The sequence below is a fragment of the Acomys minous genome (genome assembly GCF_964271855.1).
Source record: "Acomys minous genome assembly, chromosome: 18".
Classification (NCBI taxonomy): domain Eukaryota; kingdom Metazoa; phylum Chordata; class Mammalia; order Rodentia; family Muridae; genus Acomys; species Acomys minous.
The window spans coordinates 44,734,342-44,749,403 of record NC_140501.1 but is presented as its reverse complement, the minus strand read 5'-3'; the positions used below and the strand labels follow the sequence as shown (position 1 = coordinate 44,749,403).

At 44.0% G+C, this 15,062-nt stretch overlaps 2 protein-coding genes across 11 annotated transcripts in view; one reads left to right on the top strand and one right to left on the bottom strand.

Moving 5' to 3' along the window:
- LRRC63 (leucine rich repeat containing 63) overlaps positions 1-3,492 on the bottom strand; it is a 36,400-nt gene extending 32,908 nt beyond the window's left edge. For 2 of the 4 annotated variants that reach the window (XM_084767445.1, XM_084767448.1), the window contains exons 1-2: positions 3,310-3,492; positions 2,016-2,176 (exon numbers count right to left, since the gene is read on the bottom strand). In XM_084767445.1, coding sequence (XP_084623571.1) covers positions 2,016-2,130 — 115 coding nt within the window. In that variant the 5' untranslated portion in view covers positions 2,131-2,176; positions 3,310-3,492. Of the gene's footprint in view, positions 1-2,015; positions 2,177-3,166 lie in introns of all 4 variants that reach the window. The other 2 variants (XM_084767446.1, XM_084767447.1) reach the window with 2 other exon arrangements.
- Positions 3,493-3,627: 135 nt separating this feature from the next.
- The window catches only part of LCP1 (lymphocyte cytosolic protein 1), a 92,704-nt gene continuing 81,269 nt past the window's right edge, over positions 3,628-15,062 (top strand). For 3 of the 7 annotated variants that reach the window (XM_084767986.1, XM_084767983.1, XM_084767981.1), the window contains exon 1: positions 9,061-9,395. The gene's annotated coding sequence lies outside the window, so the exon portion shown is untranslated. Of the gene's footprint in view, positions 3,686-9,060; positions 9,396-15,062 lie in introns of those variants that run through there. The other 4 variants (XM_084767982.1, XM_084767980.1, XM_084767984.1 and 1 more) reach the window with 4 other exon arrangements.

Genomic DNA, 15,062 nt, shown 5'->3' with positions numbered 1-15,062 from the left:
TGATGCCAGAAGCAAACAGCCTTTGTAGTGCCGAGGTTGAGAAATTCTGCCCTGGAATATGGAATTAAAAACCAAAAGACAATAGAAAAACTCCAACACAGAAAGTGGTAATGAGCTCTCAACCTGCATGACCGCGGGCACTACTTAGAGCACAGGTGTACATACAGAAACACAGGACATTACAGAAACTCAGAAAGGAAAATGTAGAGATAACACAACAACGGCTGTATGGGATTTGGAGGTAATGGATATGTTACGTTTCACATCTTTAATAGGCATAGATCAAAATATAATAAATTTAACATAATGAATAAAACTCCCAATATAAAAGTTGGCATCAAAATAATGCAATCAATAAATTCAGGTGGTAGAGGAGATTCAGAAGAGAAAGACAAAGAAATGCCATTGCTTTTTATACATGTAATAGTTAATAGAGAGATATACAGAAACATAGGAGTAATAGGATTATATAAAGTTACATTATAAAAGTGGCTCATCGTTTAAAAATTTAAAAAAAAATATGTGCATGAATGTTTTGCCTACATGACATGCTTGCCTAGTGCTTTCAGAGACCAGAAGAGAGCACTGGGTTCCCTGGAACTGTGAGCCACCAAGTGGCTGCTGAGAATCAAACCCAGGTCCTCTGAGAAGAGGTGCCAGTGCTGAACCACTGAACCATCTCTCAAGCCCCCCAAACTGGTTCATTTTTATACTGATTTACACAGGGTGATTTTTTTACATTTACTCACGATTTTTATCTTTATCCCACCTGATGGAAGGAGATGGGCAAGGCCGGGTTTTGCTACCTGTTTTATCACCGGTTCCTAGCACTATGCTTCATAAGCACAGTCAGTCTTCATTAGCTGTGAAGACTTAGCAAACACTCAATTGGCCTACACTGAACTCCTAGGGAAAATATAAGGTTAGGTTCCATTAAGACTTGGCCCTCCCCAGGTCGTGGTGGCACACGCCTTTAATCCCAGCCCTTGGGAGGCAGAAGCAGGCAGATCTCTGTGAGTTTGGGGCCAGTCTGGTCTACAGAGCAAGTTCCAGGACAGCCAAGGGTACACAGAGAAACCCTGACTGGAAAAACCAAAAAAAGCAAGCAAGCAAGCAAGCAAGCAAACAAACAAACAAGCCAACTAAACAAACAAAAGACTTGGCCCTCAGTATTGTTATCAACTAATCAACACATAACCTTGTGGCTATATGTTCTGAATTTAAGGACATATTATTTAGGTATACAGTACATCTTTATTAATATATAGAATATGTTATTGATTTGCTAACATGGACCTCACAGCCAATAACATGATACATGGGTGTGGTAGTGCAAGCCTTTGATCCCAGCACTTGGGAGGCAGAGGCAGGTGGATCTCTGTGAGTTCGAGGCCAGCCTGGTCTATAAAAGTGAGGCCAGGAAAACCAGGGCTGTTACACAGAGAAATTCTGTCTGGAAAAACAAACAAATAAACAAACAAAAAGAAATAGAGAAAGAAAACATGACACACATCAAGGAAGTTCATCTGACACGTGTTCTAAGCGTATCACAGCCTTCTTTTGCTCAGACAGAGCTTCAGTACCACACTTACGGAGAAAAATCATGGGCCGGAAAAGGAGAACAAAGGTACAAAAATTCAAGAAACACAGAATTAAGTAGAGCAGGGAAGGAAGACTTGTCTATATTATGGGAGCTGAAATAGGAAGGCAGAGTTAGTCCAGTACTATCTAGCTGGCTATCTGTGTGTTTTTCATTCATCTAAACACATTCCCATGAATAAAACAACTATTGATTTGGGGATTTCAAATACATTCTAGCAATAACTAAACTCACATTTAACAAATCCATAAATGAGAATGAATATACGTATAAAATTGATCATTGGTTGTTGTCACAGCAAACATTTTATGTTATGGTTATTAATAAGTGTCTTCACTGTAATTGTGAATTATATATAGCACAAGAGTTCTATGAACACACACACACACACACACACACACACACCTGTACATACCTGTGTGAACTTTCTTCTTACATAACGGCAACTTAGGGAGCTTTGGAGGTAAGGGTCTCCGAAGAAGCAGTGTTTGCTGCTGTGTTTTTAAAGAATGCCAATTGCTCTTTTTCATAACTCTTGGTTAAGTGAAAACTGAAGTTTCTGAGAATGAACTGTTACTGGAAAGAAGTAGTTATCACTTAGAAAATATCCTGACAGAAACCATTCTGTGTTGATACTATACTGAGTTCAAACAGAAGAATAGCTTTGCAAGGGGGAAAAACAAACAAACAAACAAACAAACAAAAACCAAACCAAACAAAAACTCATTTAAAACTTATTTTTGAAGCATTTTTAAAAATTACATATATTTCAGTACAGGCTTAAGGATGAGGCTTAAGAGAGACAGAGGGGCACTCAGAAAGCTCAACGCTTTCTTTCTGTACTGGCTATTGAAACTACGGCCTCACTCATGCTGAACAATGTCTCTACCACTGAGCCAAACTCCCCTGCTCCCAAACTTATTTAAAATTAGAAGTTGAGGAATACACTTGTAAGCCCAACACTTGAAAGCCTGAGACAGGAGGATCAGCCTGGGCTACACAGGTGGGTGGAGGGTCTTTAAAACTTTATATTAATAATTATTATAGATATTAATCAGGACCATGCTAGCATTTCCCTTAAGAAATTCAACCGGCCAACGCTATTTTCAGTCAATAAATAGTGTTCCACCGCCCCCCCCCCGCGCGCCCCCGCCGATGTAAAATGACCTTTCACTCACTACCTCCCAAATAGCATCAATATTGATTTAGAAGTAGTTTTGCTCAAAAAGGAATGTGAAAGATCCTTCTCTTGTGAAAGCCTTTGAAATCTCATAATATCTAACCACTCACAAACTTTTCTTGCCTGACGACTTGTTTTAACTTTCAACCGACATAAAATTTGTCCATTACTATGGAACCCAAAACTAAGACAGGCTTTAATATAATGAGATATTCCAGGATGGTGGGGAATCCCAGCTAATACGGAAGTAATGATACAAGATGCACACCCTCTCCACCCCCAAAATGCGCCTTTGTTTTCAGGGCAATTTCAAAAGTGCCTGGCACCGCGCTGCTCCGTAGAGCGCCTGGCAGGGAACCCTGGAGCGGCGCAGAGCAGCGGTTTACCCGCGAAAGCTAACTGCAAGGCAGCGCTCGCTCCGGGTTTGTGGGCTGGCAGCGTGAGCCGGCCGCAACAAGTTTCCGTCTCTAATTCGTAAGGAGACCCAAAGAGGCAGCCTCCTACGGACCCGGCCTTCAATTAAACAGACCAGCTCTCCCACGTCCATCTTCTTTGTCCCTGTGTCCTGGCTGCCAGTGACCGTCTGGCGAGGTCTACAGTTAAGACTCAGTGTTTCTGCAGGGCGCAGTTCCATTTGCACTATCCGTAACCCAACCACAGGCGGATCTGCATAGCCGGACCACCAACCAGGTGCCCACTAGGATGGTGGAAAGCGCAGGCGCACGAGCGCTGGACACGCCAGGAAAGAAGGGCGGGGTGGCCCCGCCCACCAGCCCCGCCCAGTGGACCAACCCACGGACTCCCCCGCCCCTGGCCAGTGCCCGGTATTACTGCGGCGGGCAGCGCAGGATACAGGGAGGCTGAAGCGGTGGGGCCCGGAGGAGCGGCTCCACGTGCAGCTAGCTGTACGGAAGGCTGTGGTGACAATCGTTATTTCTATTCTTACTCTTAAAAACAGTGGCCACCATTATTTACTACTTTTCTCCATGCCATGACACGCGTGTCTGGACTCTGGGCTGGCGTTTTCTAATAACGCTACACTTTTGGGCAGCTGGCCACCGGTACTCATTTTGCAGTAAAGCCCTGGTCTCCAAAGCGCACATTCTGGTTTCCTTCTTGTCTCTTGGGTGCAGCTTGTTTTGACTTTCTGAGCCTTTAAAGTTCCTGGTGGAAGTGGAACTGTTTGGGAATGGGAGCTTTAGGCAGGGGTTCCAGAGTGCTTTGAAAGGATACCCAGGTCTCACTGCCACGGTGGTGGTTTGCTCTATTTATCCTCTTATTGCTGTCTCTCTGTCGTGGTGTCAGTGACTCTGTGTGTTCAGTGGTAGATACATCGTGTGTGTTTGCCTGTATGTGCTTGCTTCTCTGGAGATTTGAGAACGAGAACTGGAAAGAACCTACTACAGAGATGGGGAAATCCAACTGAGAACTAAAGTAACTGGCACTTCCTTCCGGGCATTTCCATTCCATTATATGTTTCTCTCCTTAAGTAAGGGTGTAGGAGTTTTAATAGCACGTTGGGAAGTCAGAGGCTTTCAGATTCGTTTACTAACCAAGCCTTCCCTTTTCTTCTTAGGAGCAAGCATGTATTTTGAAACAATGGAAAAATAATAATTAAAAAAAAAACGGTCTGGATAATACTGTATAAATTGCTGTCCTGTGGGGTGTTAGTATGTGGTTTTGTCATGTAGATTATTTTGTTCTAAATTAGGCACCCTTTCCAAATCACGATTTTATTCCACTTTTGCCTATGTCTGCATTAGATTGATTAGCTTCCCAGAAGGACAAGAAACAGACAGAAAGGCAAATCTAGTGGCCAGGTTTGTCTCAACTAATATATATTGTTCATATTTTTAAATGTCATAAATATTTCTATTCTTAAGGATAAAGATGTGTGGGCTAATCTCTGAAGTCGGTTCCTGTCTTCTTAAAAGCTGAGACTTATGGGAATTCAGTGTCACTGACTGATGCTCTGGTTTTAAACTGTATACTTATTTTTGCATAGTCAAAGTCAAGGCAAATGCATTTGTTAATTTAAAAAGAAATGCTTTGTCATTCCTTGCATGTTTCTTCTGGCAACTACCAGGCCAGAACCTAGTGCAGTTTAGTATGTAACCTCCGCAGCTGTAAATATGTTGTCTTCTGTAACTATTACTGCCACTTAGCTCCAACCATTTAAAGAAATGAGATAGTGATGAAATTAAATTCCCAATTTGATATGTTTTCTATGCCCATGTCAGCTACTCTGTCACATCTTACACATCCATCACAATGTTTTTCCATTGAATGATATAAATTACAGGATAGATTTTGGGATGCCCACATTTCATTCACTTCGGATTGCTTTAGAACTTCTTATATTTAATTTTTTTTCAAAGTACAGCTCCCTCGCCTTCTTTTTTCCATTCTTCCTTTTTAAATACTGTTTTCTCTTGTACGTGAGGGCACTCCTTCTGTGGTTTTAAGGTTCTACTTCATCCGATGTACGGTTTGGCTGGCCAGTTAACCTGTCCCCTCGCATTCGCCATTTGGCAGGACCGCGGCTTGTCAGAACGAACTGCAGTGAGGAGGTGGCTAAGTTCACGACGAACACTAATGTTATAGGCATCCTGCGTCGTTTTATTGTTGTTGTTGTTGTTGCTAAAATGAGGTAAAAGCCTTATGTAAAGACAGAGACTTGAGTAGCCCACAGGTAATGCTATTGATTGTCCTAAGAGTGGAGCATGAGCAGAGAGCCTCAGATTTGCCATTGGTGGAAGGATGCCACTGCTGGATGATGCTAAATGTGTGCTAGAGATCTTCGTTATTTTGCAATGCCTTTGACTGATGGATGGATGGATGGATCTTCCTTTCAAACAGGACAGAAGGTTGCTAAATACTTTGGCCAGTATAGATCTAACCTAACATCTTATTGTCTGAAAATACCTGGAGATATTTGTGTTTCTGTGCTTGGGTTGCTTTTAGAGGTTTTGTTAAAGAATGAATAATCCATATTGATTCTGTATTGAGTCCTCAGGGCACTGAAATGCCTTTGAGAAAGAGCTTTTTTCTCTTGGCCCGAATTTACAACAGTTGCTATTAGCTGTGCATACTGAGCACGCCTTTAGTGTCCACCAGCCACCATCCTGTGGCTTAAAAGACATACATTTATGTCACGTGTCCTCACGCTTTAGCGGAGAACGGATTCATGTTTTCTCAGATGCGAACGAAGCCTTTGGTAGATGGCGTTGCTAGCGGTTGCTCTTCTTATTCCTTCAGTCTTGGTGCGAAGACGGGAGCTTCGCTTCTGCTGTCTGCTGTTGGGGCCAGTGGTTTCCTTTTCTCTCTCAAGATGGATGGGACTTCCTTCCCTTTGTTTGAGTTAGAGATCCTGGGATTCAAACCAAAAGAACAACATTGCCAACAAGGAAATGTCATGGGATCTGTGTCGTGGAGTTAAGGAACAGGCTGAGAATCTGAAAGAACAACGCCTATGTGTCCTTACCGTTGTGTTTACAAGTTCAGCCGTTTGTTCAGGAACGGTATCCCAGAGTGCCTACTCGGCACACGTCACTTTGCTAGGCACTAAACCTTAACTTTATTAATTGAATCTTACTTTGAGGCTTTATAATTTCAACTACATAAATGAACTTTTAGATTACTCGCAAAGCTTTACTTATCTATAACTACTTGGACCAATGTTATTTTCTTTCTCTTTTCCTCCACTTTTGTATTATGTCATTTGGGTAATGTGGCTTACTCACACTTTCCTAAAACCCAGCAAGAATGTGAGTTTCTTAGCCCCAATGGTCATTTTTCATTGTAGACTATATATAGTCTGCAAATAGGTGATATCAGAAATTATCGCACCAAAAAAAGGTTGAATAGTACTTTCCTTGCTGTAATGCTGACCGTAACGTAAGGACACTGTCTTGCATGCTCTGAATTTTGACATGTCCTGTCTTTAAGTGAGAACTAGACTCGTTACTCACCACATAGAAGGCCCTGCTATACAGTATCTCCCAGCTGAGAGTTCTAGTACGTATAGCATATTTAATCAAAGGCAGTGTAGTGTAACTCTGTTCTTTTGGGTTCAAATCTTCCTGCTGTCACTTCCTAGCTTGGTTTCCAAGGCTCATTGCCTAGCACCTCCAATCCCCGGACGTTTCCTAGCCTGCAAAAGCTGAGGAACATTTGAGAATGGAAACATCTATATGCCTGTAAGATGCGTGGTCTTCGTCACTTCCGCTAAGCAAATACCTCTGGCATTTAGAAATGCTTGGCAATGACTTCATAACAGTGTCAATAGCAGCTCGTCCTCTTACACAGCACAAAAGACAATTTGCTTTTCAAATCTACCGTTCTGCCTTATTCTTAGTGTCTGGATTAGGAGTGTGTTTTATTTGTGAGTCTATGAAGACTACAGATTATGTAAGGGGGTGATAATGGTGGGTTATGGTGAGTGGAGCAGAGGTTGCATGGGCATGTGGTGCTCTGTGTTGAGGACCTTCGTGTCTGTAGCCTCAGCTGGACAACTGCCGCTGTACCTCTCTCATGGCCACACAGCTGACAGTGACGTCACAATGCTGCTGGATTTCCCCTTCCATAGTGCACACATGTCAGAAATTTTCATCAGCACTAACATTAATGAACGTTCTAGCATCCTGCTTCCCTCATGTGACAACCTTCCCTATTGATACAAGAGGCCCCTTCCTTGTCCCTGCCTGTCATTCCAGCTGAGGTAATTCCCAGCATAGCAGGAGGCATGGTGTCTGGGAGCCTGGGGCTGGGGAAGAGCTGGGAGTGCTTCCCTTCCCTGCACTCCCAAGCAAAGCAGCTCTACTCTTCTGGGTTTAGCACATCAGGTTCTGCCATGGACTTGCTTTCAAGCATGGATTCAGTGGCAGTAGAGATTTGCTTACAATCCACCAAACTGCGTTACCTGTGCCTTGAGACTGAGTCTGTGCCCCTATTTTACACTGGAGTCATGGAAACCTTGCCTGTACATTGCTGAAGAGGTTCCTCAGAATTCTTCACACATCATCTCTTTCAACCTACTCTGTTAAAATATCTTTCATTCACCTGCTGTAATTGATGTCTCCAAGGCTTACTGCCTCCATCTGCTAATCTAGACCTAGTCCTGGAAGCTTCTAGCCTCCATACAATTGAATCTAGGCCTAGAATGTTTTCAGCCTCTGAGACTTACTGCTGAATTAGCTCACCCTTTCTAGTTCTTTCTGAACTCTTGCTATCTGGTTCAACTCAGCTGTTCTGGCTCAAACTCCTCTCCTAGCTGATTGATTCAATCTGGCTTCTCTTTTGACCCCTGACTGAATTGCTCTGCTTGGCCTCAAACTAATGGTAGCAATCTGTTCTAACCTTCTGGCTTCTTCTTGCTCTCTGGCTTGTTCTGTCTTCACCTGTGTCTGGCTTATTTTCTCTTCAACCAGTCTCTGTAAAACTGTTCCAGTAAAACTGCCTCCGAATTCCATGAGCTGAACTGCCACAACTTCCACTGCACTGCCTCTCAACTCACTCTGAAATGAACTGCCTGACCAGAACTGACTAGAACTCAGAGATCTGCAGGCCTCTGTCTCTTGAGTACTGGGATTAAAGGCATATACCACCAAGCCTGCGCCTAAGCTTTTCTCTCCTTGAAACCTGCTCTGCAACAGGCTGACCTTGGACTCAGAGATCTGCTTGCTTCTGTCTCTCGGATTAAAGATGTGTTTGTATTCCAGCCAGATCCCATAGATCTAGGTCTTTGAATGTGATCTCTTGCCAGAGCAGCCATGTTCTGAATTAAAATTCCTCTACACCACTCAGAATCAGATCATAATGGAACAGCTGTAAGGCACCACTGCTCTCAACATGGTCTCCTTACTCAGCTTCAAGTCCATATCCAGACTCGGTGCATTAGCGAGATCATTTCCTGAGCATTTGTAATGGGGGTGTTTCACTTTACGTAGGTGTTACTGGGAAGAAGAAACACTTCTCTACACTTGCTTAGCCGGGGTGCTTGCAGTGCGTGCTTGGGAGGTGCTTGATGTCTTTAGTGAATACTAAAACTGTATAAAAACGAATAAAACAGCAGCAACAGGGCCATTGATGATCCTGGCACCTGGGAAGGACCGAGAGCTGTATGCTGAAGCCATGCAAAGTAGAACCAGGGGTTAATATTCAGCTTGGCTGCTTTAGTAGGAATTATTTAGTTAGGGACAAGAAGGACCGGTTTTGCTAATCTTGTACTGTGAGCTGTTGTGATCTTAAAGCCATTCCTAAGGAGGAGATTTGGCCCGGGGTGCCTTTCAGAATGTGTGTTTCCCTTATTTTTATACCTATTTCCACAGGGGAAAAGAGTTCTCCAGGAGAGGTGTCTTATGTAATGCATAGAGACCTTAGCCTGATGGGGCTTTGAAAGCTTCAAGAGCTTCCCACAGTGGAGGAGGCTGGGATTTGTAAACAGGCCTTTGATAGGTAGGCTGTGGCTGAAGGGATAAGGAACCTCGAAGGGAAAGAGCCCCCAGAGGAAACGGACAGGAAGACCTGTCTCCTGTGTGAATGCTAGACTCCTCTCAAGTGACCTCCACCCCGCAGAAACAAATGCGCGAAGTTCAACAGACACTTTGATCCCAGGTATCTCGGTTACGCCTCTGAAGTAGGAGGGAAGGGGTTATGTTGAGGAACGGAAGGACGGGGATGAAGCACGGGAAGTTGGTTCTTTGGGGAAGTCGCACTGACTTAGCCAGATACAGGCTCAGGGTCTTGCCTCCTGAAGAGGGGGAAACGAAGTGGCTGTGCGTTTCCCTTGGAGCAGAGGGTGTGTCTCTCACAAGCACACTCCTGACATTTCCATGAGAAATATTACCGAGGCAGCGACAGCATGGCTTCCTTCTATCTCCTCAGAAAGGTGTGGGGGAGTCAGTGGGAACTGTCATCTGCATTGTCTGTCTAGAGCCAAGCAGCTGCCATCGCTTCACCTCAGTGACCCCGTTTCCTCGCCTTTTGCGATCTATGATTCTATCCATAATTTATACCCAAAATTCTTAATCGATTACTCATCCTGTAGGTGAATAGCGGCTGAATTTGTTGGATTTCTCATATATCCTGGTGTTGGGGCACACATGCCTTTATCTCTACTCAACTTTCAAGGACCATACTGAGTGACTTTGTGTATTAAATATTATTTATCAAGCTTTGACAAATGGAAAGATTCACATGGGCTGATTACATGGTCTAGCGGCAAAGTCAGGTTTTTATTTTCTAGATTTTGGTCCGCTCCTTCTCCAACTTTCTTAATTTTAATTACCAATTAATTTTGCTTGTTGGAGAAAAAAACTTAAAAGTGTAAAAAGCAAAAGTTTTCTCCTCCTCCTCTTCTTCTTCTTCCTTCTTTTTCCCAACCCCCAGTGTTTGGTATAAAACACTGCAGGAGATATACGGGTGTACATATGTATGTATAGGTTTATGTGTACACACACACACACACACACACACACACGCACTTTGATACCAGCTATCTCAGTTATGTCTCTGAGGTAGGAGAGAAAGGGTTAATTGAGGTTCTGTTTTACAAGCACACATCTGTTAGTGCTGCGCTCCTCAATGCTGACTTCACTGATTAAAGCCTTTGGAAGGCCAAGGTGTTGTAGACCCAGGGGATGTGTTTTCTTCTCCCATGCCACGAGAAAACTGCGTGTGAGGTATGCCTTCAGTCAGCACCAACACACTCTGCCCTGCCAGCGGACTCTCCCGCGTACGCAGTAGCAGTGTTCACGGCTGGTAAGTCGCTTACTGAAGCCTTGAATAGGGAGAATGTGAGAAGCTTGAGAACGGCCTCTCTCCTTCCAAGAGATCTGGGTGTGTGACGCATCTTACACCGGCATCAACACATCATGTTTCATAAGCATGCTTTTGTAGGGCTTATTAACACTGTGTTCACTGTGTGACAAGAAGCCCGTATGAGCCTTGTCGTAGGAGAGACTGTCAGCCGCACCTTATTTCAGTTAGCATGGCATTTGATTGGTAACAGGCTTAAACATCCTTTTCTGTGCTCGTTACTGAATGTGTTTTGTTGTAAATGGCTCATCTTGGTGCCTTGCCCGCTTTTACTTTGTAGTGTGTGTTATATCCCCCACCCCACCCCCGAAATGACTGTCAGAGATGTTACATGGTATGGATACCTAAAATGAAAAGTTTTCCTACTTAGCACAATTCCTGTGTGACTTGGTATGTGATATGTGAGTCCCGAAGTTTGAATAGCTGACACCACGGTTTGCTAATTATATGACTTTGTTTAAGTTATTCGGTCCTGTAAGCCTTATCCTTCACATTAATAAAACGGCAACACTATGGAATATACTCTATATGAAGTTGTGAAAAATAAGTGAGATTGTACCCTGAACAAAGTGTTATATTGTGGCTGGAGCACTGGCAATGGCTCATTAGGGGGCTGAAGAGATGCCTCGGGGTGGGGGTGGGGGTGAAGCGCTAGCTGTGCAGGAGTGAGGAGAACTTAGCTTGTGAGGGTGTTGGCTGTGCACCCTTCCTACCGTTCCAGGCCGTGGAGTGCAAAGACGAGCAGACCCTGGGGGCTTGCTGCCCACTAAGATCGAGGCTGATAGAGGAATACAGTTAAAGTCAACCCCTTGCCTTTGTATGGTTATGTGTGGCTGGCAGCATGTGCAACTATTCGCATACACATAACACACACACACACACACACACACACACACACAATGAGTGCATGCACACGAAAATAAAAGAAAGAAAAGAATGAAAATATTCAGTAAATGTCGATTTTTTTCCTCAACAATTCAAAGGGAACTGCCACATCTGTTATGATTATTATATACAGCTGACCTTGTTGCTAAATCTCTCTCTCTCTCTCTCTCTCTCTCTCTCTCTCTCTCTCTCTCTCTCTCTCTCTCTCTCTCACACACACACACACACACACACACAAAATGGCACGTAAACTGGACATAAAGTCTCAGCAGTCCACAGGGATGTCTGACTGGGATGTGGACTTTGAGGAAATGGCACTAGGGTTGTCCTATTTCCATAGAGAGTAGAGACAAGCTCTGTGGTCTGCCACGGGCAGAGAACACCTGCATAAAGCTAGGGGGGCGGTCTTAAAATTGAAGCCCGTATTCTGAAACAGGGAAAAGAGTCGATTGGTCAGATAACTGCAAAGGAAGCTGCCAGCCGAGCTGGGCAAACAGCATAATAACTCTGGACAACGTAGACTCCAAAGGATGAGTCGCCCACATGGGACTATCTGCAGTCGCCAGCATGGCTTCCAAATACACAAAGCAAAACCTGACAGAATTTCAAGGAAGCATTGCTAGTCCATCTCTAGAAGAGGATTTTGTTGTTGTTGCTGCTGCTGTTAAACATGTCTCAGAAAACAACAGGTCAAGGGAACAAGAAACTATTGTGGTGATAGAATTTTAATAACTTGGCTGATGGGTTTGATTTAAGAGGCCTATATGTATACTCATGTCCAGCAAACAGTGATCACACAACCTCGTCAAAAAGCATGAAGTATTTACCAAGCTGGATGAGTACTTGACCCCGAAGGTAATGTCTATGAATCCTAAAGGATATTTACCAAGTACCAGATTTCCTGGGGAATGGTCTGGGTAGAGGAAGCTGGAAGTGAAAATATGGAAAGAACTTGAACATCAGTGTACTAGCAAGCAGGAAGGCTCTGTGATCTGTGTTGGTGCAAAAACCCAGCTCTCACTTAAAAAGAATAAGAAAGAATTTACTTTGTGGCCAAGATAAGTGACCGCAGCCCTCCAGGAACGTGGATTTGAGTTTCCCCAAATTCCATGTTCCCGTGTGAAAACAGTGTCACGAAGTGGTATTGAAACAGAACAAAGAAAGCCATAAATCAAGGCATTTTCAAAGACATTGATGGAAATGTCAGAGGTAGATTACAGCCAAACCGAAGAATCTCAGCTGTGGGCTTCAGGTGTCATCTGGTAGTATTCTGAGGACTTTAATGAGTGGGAACCAGAATCTGATAAGTTAATAAGTCCCAAAGGGTTTTTTATCTGCTCCCCACAGGATGTTAGGTCCGGTTTTATCTGTCAATCACAGGATGCTAGGTCCACCACAAAAGTGGGCAAGAGTGGCTGTGTAATGCTCCAATGACAGTCGGAGATAAACTGTAGTCGCCCTCTGGGCCTACAGCATACCAACCTCACCATGTCACCCAAGTTCTAGTCATCCATCAGCCTTTGCAGACATGGCATCTTTCTTCCAGAATTCTCGTTCATAGACAGGTATCATATTTTGTACATGTGGGGATAGGCACGTGGGTTATGTGACATAGCTGGAGAGGCTCATTCCTGGGGTCTGATGTAGATGAGGCTGAGTTGTAGGCAGGGCAGGAGTCTTCAGAGGGTGGAGTAGTTGGATATGGGTTCTGTCTTGTGGAATGGGTCTTATGTCGAATTAGACATTGGTTGGCTACTCCCACAAGCTCTGTGCCACTAACCCCTAGTGTATTTTACAGGCAGGACAGATTGCAGATCTAAGGTTTTGTGGTTGGGTTGGTGTTTATGTTTCTCTTTTTGTAGCCTGCCGTACCTCCCTGTACCAAAGGCACTAAAATGTAGGGGGTGGAGGTTGTATGTAGGCACCAGCTCGGCCTTTCCCCGTTCAATAAGTTGTGTGGTTGGTGTCTTCAGCAATGAGCCCTTGTTCTCAGTTTGCCGAGAGCAGCCTGTAGTCTTGGCCTGGGTGGGTTAGCGATTTCCACAGGACCCCTTTGGCCAGCAACTCAATTGGATGTAACTGGAAGCTGGTGGTCCTGGACTGACAAGAGATGGCCAACTGGAACTCGGTCGCTCTCGTTATTTGGAGACTTCATTAGGATCGCCTTTGTGTATTAGGAAGTTTCCACTGCACCAGTTCTCCATACCGGTCACAAATGCCCCTGAATTCTAGCTCTTTCTCCCGGCATTTCCTCCCTCAACCCTATCTCCCTTCCCCTCCCCTACCTGGTCTGCCCATTGCCCCCCCCCACCCCTAGTGTACCCATATAATCTATTCTATTTCCCCCTTCTGAGGAGATGTATGCGACCCCCTTGCACCCAGCTCCTTCCTCTATGCCTAACTTCTCTAGGTCTTTAGATTATAGCTTGATTATCATTTATTTAATGGCTAATATCTACCTAGAAGCAGATATATACCTTTTTTTTTTTCTTTCTGGATCTGTGCTACCTCACTCAGGATGATTTTTTTTTTCTAGTTCCACCCATTTGCCTGCAGATCTCATGATGTCATTTTATTTAAAGGGCTGAGTAATACTTCATTGTGTAGATGTCCTACGTTTCCTTTATCCATCCTTTAGTTGGCATCTAGGTTGTTTCCAGTTTCTGGATAGTATGAATAGAGCAGCAATGAACATGGTTCAGCAAGTGTCTGTCCTTGTGGTGGCAAAACGTGCCCTTGGAGTATATGCCCAAAAGTGGCATAGCTGTATCTTGAGATAGACCATTTCCCGTCTTTCTGAGGAACCTCCTTTATCCATCCTTTAGTTGGCATCTAGGTTGTTTCCAGTTTCTGGATAGTATGAATAGAGCAGCAATGAACATGGTTCAGCAAGTGTCTGTACTTGTGGTGGCAAAACGTGCCCTTGGAGTATATGCCCAAAAGTGGCATAGCTGTATCTTGAGATAGACCATTTCCCGTCTTTCTGAGGAACCACCATACTGATTTTCATAGTGGCTAAACTAGTCTGCACTCCCTCCAGCAATGGAGGAGTGTTCTCCCCTATTCTGAATCCTCGCCAGAATGAGCTGTCACTCGTGTTATTGATCTTAGCCATTCTGACAGGTATAAGATGGACTCTCAAAGTGGTTTTGATTTGCATTCCCCGATGGCTAAGGATGTTGAACATTTCTCTAAGTGTTTAGCATTTTCTTGATGGATGATTGATACGTCAGGGCCCAGATCACTGTGGGCAGTGCCACTCCTGGGCTAGTGGTCCTGGACTGTATTAAAAATCTGGTTGAGGAAGCTGTGGGGAACAAACCATTAAGCAGCATGCCTCGATGGATGGCCTCTGTGTTATTCTTGCCTGAATGTTACTACACTGCTTGACTGCTTGAGTTTCTGCCTTGACTTCTCTCAGTGATGGACTATGGTCTCAGAGTTGTAGGCTGGAATAAACGCCTTCCTCCACAAGTTGATTTTGGTATCAGTGTTTTATCACAGCAATAAAACCCCATTATTACCCATTTCCTTTTTTATTATCAAATACAATTATTATTTAATTAATTTTAAAACCCT